Here is a 13,270-nt window from a genome sequence, read left to right as displayed (position 1 = left end):
TCCGGGTCCCACGCTTTTCAAGAGAAATTGACCGGGAGTCGGTGTCTTCGGTCTCGTCACCGAGAACGGTTCGTCTCACCGACAATAGGCCCACAACTACGCGGAAAATTGCCGTTGTCAGGTCGCTCCTGAAACACCTGCAGAATTCTCCACCCGGATTCGATTTCCTCGCAACTCGATCGTCCGACGCTCATGCACTGTCTGTCTCTGACCTTTGATCATCCATCTGTCTATTCGAAGACACTACTGTGCGGCGATTAGCTTGCGCTGGCATTCCTCGTTGTTTTCTTCTTTTCTTCCATCTCATATCCCACAGAGTGTTTCCGTTCTTATTCGCCTCTATCCCCAGCAACGATTTGTTTCTTCGGAGGTTTACGTGACCAAGCCCCGCATACTCAGACAGCCGGCCGGGCTCTAATTAATTAACAACACCGAAAGTCTAAAACGCAATCTTCCTCAGATGCGGTGTTCCTCACAAAAGTTCCCTTAATCTAACGGAGAGAGAGATCGAGGAGAACGGATTTTCCGTGGGTCACGCCAGGCCGGTAGCCGTTCCCAAGACAGCGGTTGCCGGAGCCGTAAATTACCCAAGCTCCAACGGCGGCTGCGGCCTCATTAATTTCCTGCGGTTCGCGTTCGAGGAACCGTTTGGGAGCCAGGGGGTCCCCGGCTCCGAGCACAGGTCTAGTCAGCCGGGATCTGTGGTGACAGGGATGGGCTGAGTGTGGCCGAGGCATTCGTAGGCATCGTCAGCCGCGAAGGTTCGCGATAGAGGCTGGCTTAGACGCCGGATGACACGACGAAGGCGGCAAAAGTGAATTTGAGTTCAGGTGTGCTCGGTCTCGTCGCTCTGGACTCCGTTCTATATGCTACCCTCGTATAACTTCTGGGCGGTAGAGCGATGGTCGAGTCAAGACTCAATCTGGGCGATGGACCCGAAACGGGTTAAGCGATATCCAGCCGACTGGATTGGGAAGGGAAAATTTCCGTCAATCTGGCGCTCATGTTGTAGATTTTCCGAAATGAGACGCAGCAAAGGTCCGAAAGAGAGAGAATGAGCCGCGGTTCGAGATTGACATCTCAGGGGGCATTTTCTCTCTCTCTTCTTTCCAGAATACCGTGCTAGCGACGTCTCCAAACTGCTGGGAAACACCGTGCTTCGCCTCCTGGCTGGACATCCGGCGGTTGTTATTTTCGGGCAACGGACCGCTGGAAACGTTTGGCATGAAGCCCACGCGGAGCCGCGTCAGTCGGGCTTCAGTTAGCTTCAGGGGCAACAGACTACCGATCGGCCCCGATGAGAAGGGGTGATCCCTACTCTGTACCCTCACAGTGTCTCACTTGACGCCTGCCTCTTCTTTTCCTCAGGTATATCTCATGTCTCACCGGCCTTCCTTATTCTCATGTTCTATTGCGATGTTCTCACCTTCTTCCCGTTACCGTCGTCATGGTGTCAATATCGATTCGATAGTCGATGACTGCCACCTGAGAGTCTGTTGCTGCACGGTCAGATGAACGAAACCAAGATGACCCTCATTCATGGGTGAGGCGATGAAGAGTGAGGACGCTCAAATTCACAAATCGTCGGGACCCTGTGGATCACCTCACGAGCTGAAACGGCCTCACCCAGTCGAGGCCGCTGTCAATCATAGGCCTGAACCACTGTCAACCGCACTGAAATGTCCCGAGGGAGGGCGTTCCTGGCTGGCCAAGCGGCCTTCATGCTGGTGTCTTTGCCGATCTGCCCCTTGGCTGGACCCGAGTGATCGGGAGGACTTCCGCGGGTGTTTTCACCTTTTCGTGTATGATGTTCGAGATGGAAATATCCCGAGACAACAAGTCGTTGCTCGGCTCGTGTCCACGGTGTTTCTACCGCCCGTCAGTCCGGCCTGGACTCAGTGAGCATGAGTCGCAGGAGCGTCAACGGTGAAGAAATCTCACGAATCAGACTGGGGATCTCAGCAGATCACCATCAGTAGGCGCCGATACTCATAATCACTCCCCCAAAAACACGGTTCTCCTCTCACAGATGGGCGATCGAAGATGTCCCTTGTCGATAGACCTCACCTTCACTCAAACCAACACACCAATCGCACTCTCTGAACCGCGCCGCCTCATCACAGCACGGAAATGGCACCACGGTCACATACATGTAACCAAAACGGCACATCTCCCCCCCTCCACATCCCTTCACCAACCACCAAGAAACCCCTCCCCTGCCTCTCCCTCTTCCTCTCCCGTCTGGCCTGGGCCACCAAGCAGACCCGTCCCCTTCAGCCGCGGCCAAATTTGGGATTCCCAGAATCCCAGGTCCCCCCTTCCGTCCAATCCAAACCGCCAGACGGGATCCTCTCCCGAAATCTGGGGCCCGTACCTGGCTGCAAAAACCGGGATTCCCTCGTCTGCCTCCCGTCACAGCCAACCGAACCTCTCCCCCACCCATCCATTACCCCTGGGAACCTCACATCGTTGACCCTCTCTCGGTAACAGTAGCCAGGGGGAGGAGGAGGGTGGCCTTTTTTTCTCGCCTTCGGTATTTGTACGAACGAGACCCGCCATGCGGCCCTCCCAAAGGGCTCTCTTTCTTGCTCTCTTTTCTCGTCCTCTTGGGATCTGTACAGCTTCATTCCGACGAACTGCTAGTACTGCTTGACGAATAACCAAACGAACGATACACGAAGATGATGAGGTAGTATCGTCTTTCCAGGCGAAAGAAGGGACTCAACGAACCGGAACGAAATACGAGGAAGCCACAGGTGGCTGGTAGACGAACACTCGACACATTCATTCATTCACTCACTCACTCATTCATTACCGTCTTCATTTCGAACAATTTCCGACTTCACCAAACCTTAACGAGGCCGTCCATCAACAAGCCATGGAATCGCGTTGATCCAAACAACCACACAAAACCCTTAACAAAAGCACCAAAAATGCCGCCATTCCTTTTCCTCCGCTCATCGAACCCCGCCGCCGCCGCAGTAACATCACAAACAAACACGACCCTCCCCCCGCCGGGCCTCCCCCTCGGCATCCCGCCCGCGGACCCCTCCGAGTACAATGGCGGCTCCGTCATCCCCGTCGCCGTCGTCGCGGCCGTGCTCTCGACCGCCTTCGTCGCCATGCGCTTCTACGTCCGCGTCCGCCTCCTGCGCTCCGTCAAGTGGGACGACTGGTTCATCCTCACGTCGCTCGTCTTCGCCGTCGCCACCAGCGGCGGCATGATCGCCCAGCTCAACTACGGCCTCGGCGCGCACCTCCAGTTCGTCTGGGACACCTTCCCGCTCTACGTCCAGGCCGGCATCTTCACCAACCTGTTCTACTCCGTCTCGCTCACCCTCACCAAGGTCTCCATCCTCCTGCTCTACATCCGCATCCTCACCTACGACCTCGTCCGGCTGCTGGGCAAGGTCCTGCTGGGCGTGGTCCTCGTCTCGCATACCTGGATCATCGTCAGCATCCTCACGACGTGCATCCCGCTGAGCGCGGCGTGGGATTACGACCCCGCCAACCCGCCCGTGTACTGCCACCCGGTGCCCGTGTTCTGGGTGAACGCGATGCTTCACCTCCTTACGGACTTCATGATCTTCATGCTCCCGCTGCCAGTCATCTCCAGTATGAGCCTACCACGCCGGCAAAAGATGGGTCTCTACTTCGTCTTCTGCCTCGCCTTTCTGTACGTTTCTCATGCCCCCAATCTCATCTCGCATCTCAAATCCGGAGAAAGAACCTAACAAATCCCCTGCAGCGTATGCGCAATCTCAATCACCCGCCTCACATCCTTCTTCCACACCGACGAGACCCAGGACGAGGTGATGGACATCACCTGGTCCGCAGTCCGCATCGCAAACTGGACCGTCGTCGAAGTCCACATCGCCATAGTCACAGCCTGTCTGACGACCCTCAAACCCCTCCTGAGCGCCTTCTTCCCGGCCCTGGTGTCCCCGGCCCCCATCGCCTTCACCACCGCCGCGGCCGAGGCCCGCCGCCGCAAGGACTTCGAGGACAACTTCACCACCGGCGACCTGGAAGGCTATCAGCGACCCCTCACCATCGGGACGAAATCGAACCGTCCACCAGTGAGGCGGGACACCTTCGCGAGCCTGGTGGCCGACGTTAAGAGCGGTGGAGGGGAGCATGTAGAGGTTGCGACGCCGACGAGCGCGACGAAGCTGGCCACGGTAACGGCGGCCGAGGGGAGCGAGTTCAGGCTGCCCGAGGTGCAGCCGCCGTCGCCCTTTGGACGGTTTTCCAGCTGGGCTCGAGGGTCGAGGCTGCAGATCCCCATGGTCTCGAGGGGTCCGTCGACGACGTCGAGGCATGAGCGGCTCGGGTCGCGGTCGACAATAACCTGGGGTTCAGTGAGGCATGAGAGGTACGAGTCGATCGATCGGCAAAACTCGTCGCCGCCTCCGCCTGTTCCTGGAAGAAGATTAATATGACGGAGAAATGTACGATGAGCTAGGCGTTTTGGTTCATTTAGCGAGCATGTATTAACGGGGCAGCATCATTGTAAGGCTGTGTCCCTACTGAAATTTGACGCAAAAATGCGCCATGTATTATATAGCGAGCATGGCTCGACATCACAGTAACACTTCACGGCGTTGGGGGACGAAAAGGAGGCGAGGGTATCGTGCTATTGTATACCCCTTCAGCGCGGGGCGCGGCTGTCTGTAGTAGTACGAGTAATGACATTTTCTTGCGTTGTCCTCAAACTTTGTCCACTATTGATTTTTGACAATCTGGTATCTTGCGATCAAAGAGTCAGCAGGGATGTGATGGTGCTGGTTGTGGTGGTATGCTCACTTGCTTCCGAAGAAGGCCCCCTTCCTCCACTTCTCTCGGCTTGACGACCTTTGCGTCTGCCTTGTTTTGAGTCCATTCATTGAACTAATCATCCGATATCAACCCCTACGCTTAAGAAATGAGATCCGCAACGTTCATGGGCATCTCGTCGATCTGGGTAGAGTAGTACACTGTTACCTCGTTAGTATCAGTTGCTCGAAACATTACAAAAGAGACTTACGCTCAATGTCCCGAAGAATGCGCACGTCTTCGCTAGTAACGAAGTTGATAGCAACACCCTTCCTTCCAAAGCGACCACTCCTACCAATACGGTGGATGTAGTTCTCACGGTTACTCGGCAAATCGTAGTTGATCACCAAGCTGACCTGCTGCACATCGATACCGCGAGCCCACACGTCCGTCGAGATGAGCACGCGGCTGTTGCCCTGGCGGAAGTCTTGCATGATGCTGTCGCGTTCCTTCTGCGGCATGTCGCCGTGCATGCTGCTCACCGTGAAGTTGGCCTCGCGCATCTTGTCCGTCAACCAGTCCACCTTCCTACGGGTGTTGCAGAAGATGACGGCTTGCGTGATGGTCAGGGTGTCGTACAGATCGCAGAGGGTATCGAACTTCCAGTCCTCCTTCTCGACGGCGATGAAGTACTGTTTCAGTCCTTCGAGCGTCAACTCGTCACGCTTGACAAGGATGCGCACGGGATCCGTCATGAACTTGGTCGTCATGTCGAGCACGTCGTAGGGCAGCGTGGCGGAGACGACGACGACCTGGGTGGCGGGGGGCAGGTAGCGGTACACGTCGTAAATCTGCTCTCTGAAGCCGCGGTTCAGCAGCTCGTCGGCCTCGTCGAGGACGAGCATCTTGATGTGGCGCGTGCGCAGGTGTCTGCGGCGGATCATGTCGGCCACGCGGCCGGGGGTTCCCGAGACGATGTGCTGGCCGTAGTCGAGCTTGCGGATGTCCTCGCCGACGTTGGTGCCGCCGATGCAGGCGTGGCACTGGACGTTCATGTAGTCGCCGAGGGCCATGACGACGGACTGGATTTGGGTGGCGAGTTCGCGGGTCGGGGAGAGGACGAGGGCTTGGGTCTCGCGGACGGCGGTGTCGATGACCTGGAGCATGGAGATGGAGAAGGTCGCGGTTTTACCCGTGCCGGACTGGGCCTGGGCGATGGTGTCGCGGCCCTTGCAGACCTGGACGATGGCGCGGGACTGGACCGCAGAGGGGGACTCGTAGCCGTAGGCGTAGATTCCGCGAAGGAGGTTCTCTGGGACATCATGTTAGTTCGCGGTTGGTCAATGGCTGATATCGCAACCAGGCTTGCTTACCCTTCAGAGACATGGACTCGAAGGTCGGATGAACGGTGACTTCCTTGGAGGTGGAGAACTCCATCCTCTCCTCGGCCTTTCGGTCGATTCCGCTGCCGCCTTCCGCCATTGTGATGAATGTCGATTGTTCGAGGGAGTGATGTGGGTGGTGGTTTGATTGTTGTTGCGACAATGGTCGATTACACAAGACGAAGGTCGAGACGGAAATTTTAGAGGGGCGCGCGAAGCTTCAGCGCGACTTGCAGCCTGCAGAAGGGACGACAGCTGTCTCGGGCCGGCGCATCCTTTATCCGGCCTGTTGGAATCGATCACAATGGGCCTCGAACCGCCTGGAAAGCACTAATTCCCACAGCGCACTTAGCGCATTTCGTGGAGCTAAGGCGACCTTATTCAGTGGATCGCGACGAACTCAGGCGCGCAGCCTTTCGTTGGCCGCGACTTTTTCCCCAGAGAGCCTCGCCGAAAGACCATCTCTCCAACACCATCCACCACCAGTCCAATTACCGCCAAAATGGTCGGCATCCTCGAAGAGCAGCGTTACCTCCACGAGGATCTCGAGCGCCTCGAGCAGGGAATCGCGGACCGCATCGCCGACGAGCCGAAACACATCCGCGACCGCCTCAACCGCGACCACGAGATCAGCCAGCTCCTCGACCAGATACAGTCGCAGTCCGTCAAGTTGCTCGACATCTACCAGGACGCCGCCGGCCAGCGCTCCCGCGAGATCCAGAGCATCGGCACGGGCGACCCCTTTGAGGAGTTCTACGGCCAGCTCAAGGACGTCCGCGACCACCACGCAAAGTACCCCAACGAGCAGGCCGAGAACTCGGAGCTGCGCTACCGCGTCAAGAGGCCCGGCGAGGGCGAGCTGATGCCCTACGTCGTCGACCGCATCTTCACCGGCGAGGAGGGCTTCGGCCGCTTCTTCGACCTGCACACCTGCCACGAGAGCTACCTCAACCTGCCCAACGTCAAGAGGCTGTCGTACCTGCAGTACCTCGAGGTCTTTGACAACTTCGCCCCCGGCTACGGCGGCCTGAAGAGGGGCGATAAGCTCACCGACCAGTACTTCAAGTACGTCGGCGAGTTGTCCGAGTACCTCGAGTCCTTCATGCGCCGCACGCGGCCCCTCGAGAACCTCGACAAGGTCTTTCACGGCTTCGACAGCGACTTCGAGACGGCGTGGGAGAAGGACGAGGTACCCGGCTGGCAGAAGGAGGAATCGTCGTCGTCCGGCGGCGGCGGCGCCAAGGAGACGAGCACGGCCGACGCCGTCTGGTGCGACGACTGCGAGAAGGAGTTCAAGAACGAGAACGTCTACAAGTCGCATCTCAATGGACGCAAGCACATCAAGGCCGCCGAGGCCCGGAAAGGGCGACAAGAAGAAGACGGCGGCGACGCCACGACAAACGGCGGGGCCAGGATCTCGGCGACGAGGATGAAGGAGAGGGCCGTCGCGGAGCGCGAGTACCGCGTCAAGCGCCTCGCGGCCGCCATGTCCACGGAGCGCGGCGACACCCGGGTCAACGTGGAGCGCAAGCAGGGCATGACGGAGCGCGAGAGGCAGCAGGAGCTGGAGAACCTGATGAACATGGCGTACGCGCCGATGGGTGGGCAGAACGGCGCGGGAGGCGGGCAGAACGGCGGCGACGAGGACGGCGACGAGGACGGGGAGGACGAGGACGAGAAGTTCTCGAACCCGCTCAAGCTGCCGCTGGCGTGGGACGGCAAGCCGATCCCGTTCTGGCTGTACCGGCTGCACGGGCTGGGGGTGGAGTTCCCGTGCGAGATCTGCGGCAACTTCGTGTACATGGGCCGGCGGGCGTTCGACAAGCACTTCAACGAGGCGCGGCACGTCCACGGGCTGCGGTGTCTGGGCATCACGAACACGAGCCTGTTCCGGGACATCACGAGCATCGAGGAGGCGACGAACCTGTGGGACAAGATCCAGAGGGAGACGAAGAAGACAAAGGTCGACGAGGGCAGCATCGTGCAGATGGAGGACGCCGAGGGCAACGTCATGCCCGAGAAGGTGTACTACGACCTGCAGAAGCAGGGTCTGTTGTAGATTGGGCGTTGGTGAAGCTCGGGACGGTGTGGTTTGGGGCAGCATTATAAATGTAGTTGGTCGAGGTCAAAAGGCCATTTCAAAAGCAAGAGGTGTAGATGTACAATGGATTTAATGATACCATTCATCGTTAATCGAGACTAAAGCTATCGCGTCGAGGCAGTATTCATTGCGCCATGGTATGAATCCGAGTTTTCATGCTGTTAGTTCCAGCTTCACCACTTCTAATAACGGAGAGTCTGCCTTGCGTCTGTAATATAAGGTCAACAGGCTTACGGGACAAACCCAAGTCTCATGTTCTTCATCAACATGTAGTCGTATGGTGTGAGCAATCCCATACTATTATCCTCTGCTCTCCTTTCGTCACTCAATCACCTACCCACTAACGAAACCTTGACAAAAATCGCCATCACGGCTCAATTTGGCCGTGTCGATTCAGAATTACCACAATCCCTCAATCTCTAAACCCCTCCCAGCGACGTCACCGACCTAAGCCAACCACCAAATCCGCAAGACATCTCCACGCAAGAAGAAAAAGCCTCAAAAAAAAGACTTTCACGGCGCAGCGGGCCCGAAAACCCACCATCTGAACATCGGCGTCAGAGTTTTGCAGATCAGGGGCAACCGAGATGCCATCTCAGGACTTCAGGGTTCGGGAGATCATCGGTGGTGGTGGTGGGAGCGGGTGCGGGTGGCGAAAAATTGGATGAGGAGGAAAACTCAGACACAATTCATGCCGCTGACATCATAGGCGGTTTGCAGAGTCATGTTCATTCCACCTTGTCCACATATCGACGTCCGCCCATCAGTATCTGGAAAATCAACGTCACATGAATAGTGGAAGGAGTGTTTGATGTAGAAATCGAGCCATTCTTTTTTGTATGGCCGCATCTGGTAGCTTGTCTATACTCTTATCGTCCCCAGTGTCTATGTTCTATTCAATGTACAGGACAGCCCTTGTCCTTTTCTTTTTTCCTTAATTCCTGAACAAAACCCAAATGACTTTTTGTCTTTTCCCATTGTGACCCAGAATACCCAAGTACCGGGTAGTGTAATAAACCCTCGCTGAAAGTGACAAAGACCCGCCGCCTGTTGTCCCTGATCCCAAAAACAAATGGAAAACCTGGTGACCATCACCGTTTTTTCTTCCACATTAGGTATCTTTATGCTGCAATCATCCCCTGGTTGTGTGTAATCGGGTCTTTTGTGACGCCGTCAAAAAAACAAATCGCTGGCTTCATCCGTCTTTCGGATGTCTTTATCCCGTAGGATATCATGCGTAATCGTAAAAAATGTGGAAAATTCGTTGCCATGTTTAGTCCTCGAAGAGACCGGACATCTCCTCCAAAAGCTGGTCGGCAGTCGGGCGCTCAGCGGCGTCCATGCGCATGATGCGGTTGATGAAGTGCGAGGCGGTGCGGAAGTCGAGAGGCTCAACCTTGCGGCCGACAGTGAGGGCCTTGGCGGCCATGGCCTTGCCAGGACGGGCGCGCTCGAGATAAGTCTCGGGGATGGCACCGAAACGGCGAGACTGCTGGCGGAGGACCTCAAAGATATAGCTGCGGTCGTGGTAGGAGGCATTGGCGGGACGGAAAGGGTTGTAGTCGCCGCCGTGAAGCAGGGCGATCATCATGGAACCGAAAGCCCAGATGTCGCTTGCCGTACCCCAGGGAACCTCCATCAGGACTTCGGGGCTGGTCCAGATAGGGGCACCGATCAGAAAGCCCTTGCGCGCGACATCAGAGTCGACCGAGTAAGACGCTCCGAGGTCGCCGATCTGAACGTCGGAGAAGCGCAAGTCGGGGTCGGCCTCATCGGCGGAGGCGTAGTTGACGAGGATGTTGTCGGGTTTGATGTCGGTGTGGACGTATCCATCCTTGTGGAGGGTGGAAAGGCCGCGGAGGACGGCGCGGGCGACGAAGCGAATCTCGCGGTTGGTCAGGGGCTTCTTGACGGTGGCCTTGAGGAGGGTGTCGTCCATGTGGCGGAGGACAATCATCGGGGCCTCCTGCTGAATCTCGTCGATGACAGGGCGGAGGAAGGGGTTGCCCTGGAACTTGCGGAGGACATTGTGCTCGTTTTGCGCACCCGAGATGCCCTGGACGCCCTTGACAATCGACTTGCTTCCCATGGGGTTTCTGTTGATGGTCAGTAACCGAGCGGCGATGCCTTGTACTTCGAGACTTACGTAGCGATCCAAACACCCTCGCGGATCTTTTTCTGGATGGTGTATCTGCTGGCATTTCCAAGCAGGATCTGGCCGATCTCCAAGGCCGGAGTGCCGAGGGCAGCGACGCCTCTGGGAATCATTGTATCGATGTTGTGTGTTGTGTTTGTGATGTGGTGGTTTGTGTCTAAATTCGGTCTCGATTCGCGGTATCGGGTATCGTTGTCGTCGTGATATTCACTTCTTTATGTAACAGCTTCGGGTGGCTGTCTGAGAAATACCAGGTCGATAATGGTCATTAGAAAGATATATCGGCCGATTTGTGGGGAAGAAAGGTCTAGCACGAGGTTTCCGTCATCCAAGTAGATCGTATCCGGAAAGACAGCAAAGTCTATTAAAAAGTGACGAAGTCGTCGAGATAGAAAAGGTTGAATCGAGTTTTTCAGTTGGTTGTCAGAGCAGAGAAGTCAGAACTGCGAGTCGAGTCGGAGGAGCAACGCTTCTTTAACGGGCGGCCGGGTACTTAGGTTCTTGGTCGTACCTGACCGAACTAGCGACAGGGGAGGCGGAGGCGTGGGCGTGGGTGTGAGATGCGGTGTGGAGGGGGCGTGAGCGCCAAGAGCTACAGGAGGGGTTCTTATAGTGGGCTGGAAGGCGCGGTACGTACCCTCGGTGGATCCTATCTCCGGTACGTATCTTTCCTTGGCAGAGCCAGCAATAGAAGGAGCCAAGCACCTGGAAGGCCCAGAAAGAAGGGCAAGCTTTTAGCGTAAAGCCCGTAAGGTTTGGGTTTGGCACTTGAGGTGTGTGGCACCCCGAGCAGCATCTCAAAGTCCAGACTCTCCCCTGATTGCAGCTGCAGCCAGCGGCTTGAGCAAGCCCACGGCCGGAGTTATCGAGTAGCGTCTCCCGCCACGGTGAATCAAGCTGCGAGGAGAAGGGCACGTTTCTTTACTATCATCGAGTGCCGGCTGGGCGCGGCTTGGCTAGCAGCACTCAGCACTGGCACTGGCATCAGCGCCGTCTCTGATCATCCAGCATTGGCAGAGACAGGCAGGCACTGGCCATCGCCCGGAATAGCATCTGGCAGCGCATCAATATCGACGCCAGCTCTACCTTGGTAGCTATCTACTATAGTATCTAAACTAGGGAGAGCCAGCGGCTGCCACGGGTCGTTCGCGGCCGTCTGCGGTGAGGCGTCAAATAGGCTTCGCTACAGCTGACCTGTTGGTATCGGTGAACTGACTGATGAGTGACTGAGTGATGGGCTACCGCATAGTACGGATAAGGGGGAAACAGTTCAATAGTCATCCGGGTCCGAATACCCGTGGGAGAGTAAAAAAAAGATTTTTCTCTCCTAGTGCTCGTGTCGAACGGCTACCATGGCAAGCTACATCTGTAAGTGCATGGTTCTAGTGCTGGGACTCTGTCATGGAGGGTGGCCTATCGGTCTATCGCCGTGGCATTGGCCGTCCACCGACGGTCTAGATCTCCTCGCTGGCAGACGGAAACACTGCTGCCACAGTGTCCAACCGCTCGAAAACGGGACGCCGTAAGCTGTACTTGGAAGGTCTGCAGCTGCTTCACCTTGGAAGACGAGTCCAGAGAGCACTGATCCGCAGGGATCAGCCAGAGCTCGACAAGCTTTATCGTAGGGGTCCCCTCCTCCTTTTCCCAGGTACGCGCTCACGTCTGCAGCCTGCAGCCAACCTGGACACCCTCCCAGCACACAAGGACACCATCAGCACCCACGAGTTGATAGAGTGTGACCGCTTCAGGTGGTCTGGTTGGCTGGCATGCCGCTGTCACCGACAGACCGGACTGCTTCCGCTATCCTGCGGTGCCTGCTATGCCTGCTGTCGCGGGCTGGACAGTTCGGGACTCGTTCTCATGTTGCATTCGCTGCACCACCTGCATCTAAAAGATTTCCGGGTCAGGTGGGTGTGGCGTAGATGAGGTGACCGATCATATGAAGATGATGGAGGCTCCGGTGAGCAGCGAGCCGCAAGTCGTATTCCGCAAGTCGGTGGCTGTCCAAGTTCTCATCCACAGCGGCCACAGTCATCCGCCGTCGCGTAGTCGGAAGGCCGCACGCAGCAAGCGTAGCGCCAGTCAGTTGAGGAGGCTTTCTGGCCGCTTTGCCCAGGAAACAGCCAAAAGTATGAACCGCTGCTTGATCTTCTGGAGGATTAGTAGTATTGAACAGGTTGCTTGGCTGCGTAGGTGTCTGTAGCTGCACCTGCACCGGTGGCGCGCTCGCAATGCAATCTGCATGGCATGCCCTGGTGTGTCCACAGCAGCATTGTCGACAGCGGTGTCCGCATCGCCCATTGTCTCAAACTCGGTCAAGATTCAAGAATTCCTCCCCCAGACGCCGAGTCGGGGTCGGAGTCAACCCAGCATGCCAGCATGCCAGGCAGCGTGGGTTGGCCGCGGTCGGAGGCGAACAATGGCGACATTTGGAGAGCACCAATGCAGGTCAACTCCAGACTCGGAAGACGGACTCCACGGCACAGGTCATTGATCAGCAAGCGAAGAGCGATAAGCAGCGAGAATGCCCATCCGAGAATGCAATTGACCGTGCTCCAATCATTTGCGGAGTATTGATGAGGATCGCATGCGGGCGAGAGTGGTTCTGTAGGGCAGGAAGGCAAAATGATGTGCGCTGGGACGACTGGATGCAGCTCCAGCGGTTATCGAGGAATGAGTCTGTTCTCTGGAGTCTGATCTCCGGGGCGGAGAGGCAGGCGGGCAGAGGTGAAGGACGAGAGCTCCTGTCGCTTTAACCACCTCAGTGTGCGTGTTCCGTGTTTTCCTCAGTCTGTCCTCCAATTCCTTCAGCCAGCCGCCCAGTCTGTGTTTCTCGAAGTCTCGATCGGTGCGTCCGGTGGTGGTGGTTGGTATTTG

At 56.8% G+C, this 13,270-nt stretch overlaps 4 protein-coding genes across 4 annotated transcripts; 2 read left to right on the top strand and 2 right to left on the bottom strand.

Moving 5' to 3' along the window:
* Positions 1-2,933: 2,933 nt before the first annotated feature.
* Positions 2,934-4,324, top strand: CkaCkLH20_05409 (uncharacterized protein; the record flags this gene model as incomplete). Its single annotated transcript, XM_038888128.1, has 3 exons — positions 2,934-3,676; positions 3,749-4,106; positions 4,163-4,324. The coding sequence occupies 3 exons, from the start codon at positions 2,934-2,936 to the stop codon at positions 4,322-4,324; spliced, it is 1,263 nt and encodes a 420-aa protein (XP_038746604.1).
* A 593-nt stretch (positions 4,325-4,917) lies between these two features.
* CkaCkLH20_05408 (eukaryotic initiation factor 4a-12) lies at positions 4,918-6,237 on the bottom strand (the record flags this gene model as incomplete). Its single annotated transcript, XM_038888127.1, has 3 exons — positions 4,918-4,976; positions 5,027-6,067; positions 6,129-6,237. 3 exons carry the CDS (start codon positions 6,235-6,237, stop codon positions 4,918-4,920), a joined length of 1,209 nt encoding a protein of 402 aa, XP_038746603.1.
* A 402-nt stretch (positions 6,238-6,639) lies between these two features.
* Positions 6,640-8,196, top strand: CkaCkLH20_05407 (splicing factor 3a; the record flags this gene model as incomplete). The annotated part of the gene is made up of 1 exon (XM_038888126.1): positions 6,640-8,196. The coding sequence occupies one exon, from the start codon at positions 6,640-6,642 to the stop codon at positions 8,194-8,196; it is 1,557 nt and encodes a 518-aa protein (XP_038746602.1).
* Positions 8,197-9,511: 1,315 nt separating this feature from the next.
* CkaCkLH20_05406 (serine/threonine protein kinase) lies at positions 9,512-10,506 on the bottom strand (the record flags this gene model as incomplete). The annotated part of the gene is made up of 2 exons (XM_038888125.1): positions 9,512-10,334; positions 10,385-10,506. 2 exons carry the CDS (start codon positions 10,504-10,506, stop codon positions 9,512-9,514), a joined length of 945 nt encoding a protein of 314 aa, XP_038746601.1.
* Between the last annotated feature and the right edge of the window lie 2,764 nt (positions 10,507-13,270).

This window comes from Colletotrichum karsti, assembly GCF_011947395.1.
Source record: "Colletotrichum karsti strain CkLH20 chromosome Unknown Scaffold15, whole genome shotgun sequence".
Lineage (NCBI taxonomy): Eukaryota > Fungi > Ascomycota > Sordariomycetes > Glomerellales > Glomerellaceae > Colletotrichum > Colletotrichum karsti.
This window is presented reverse-complemented; position numbering and strand designations above follow the sequence as displayed.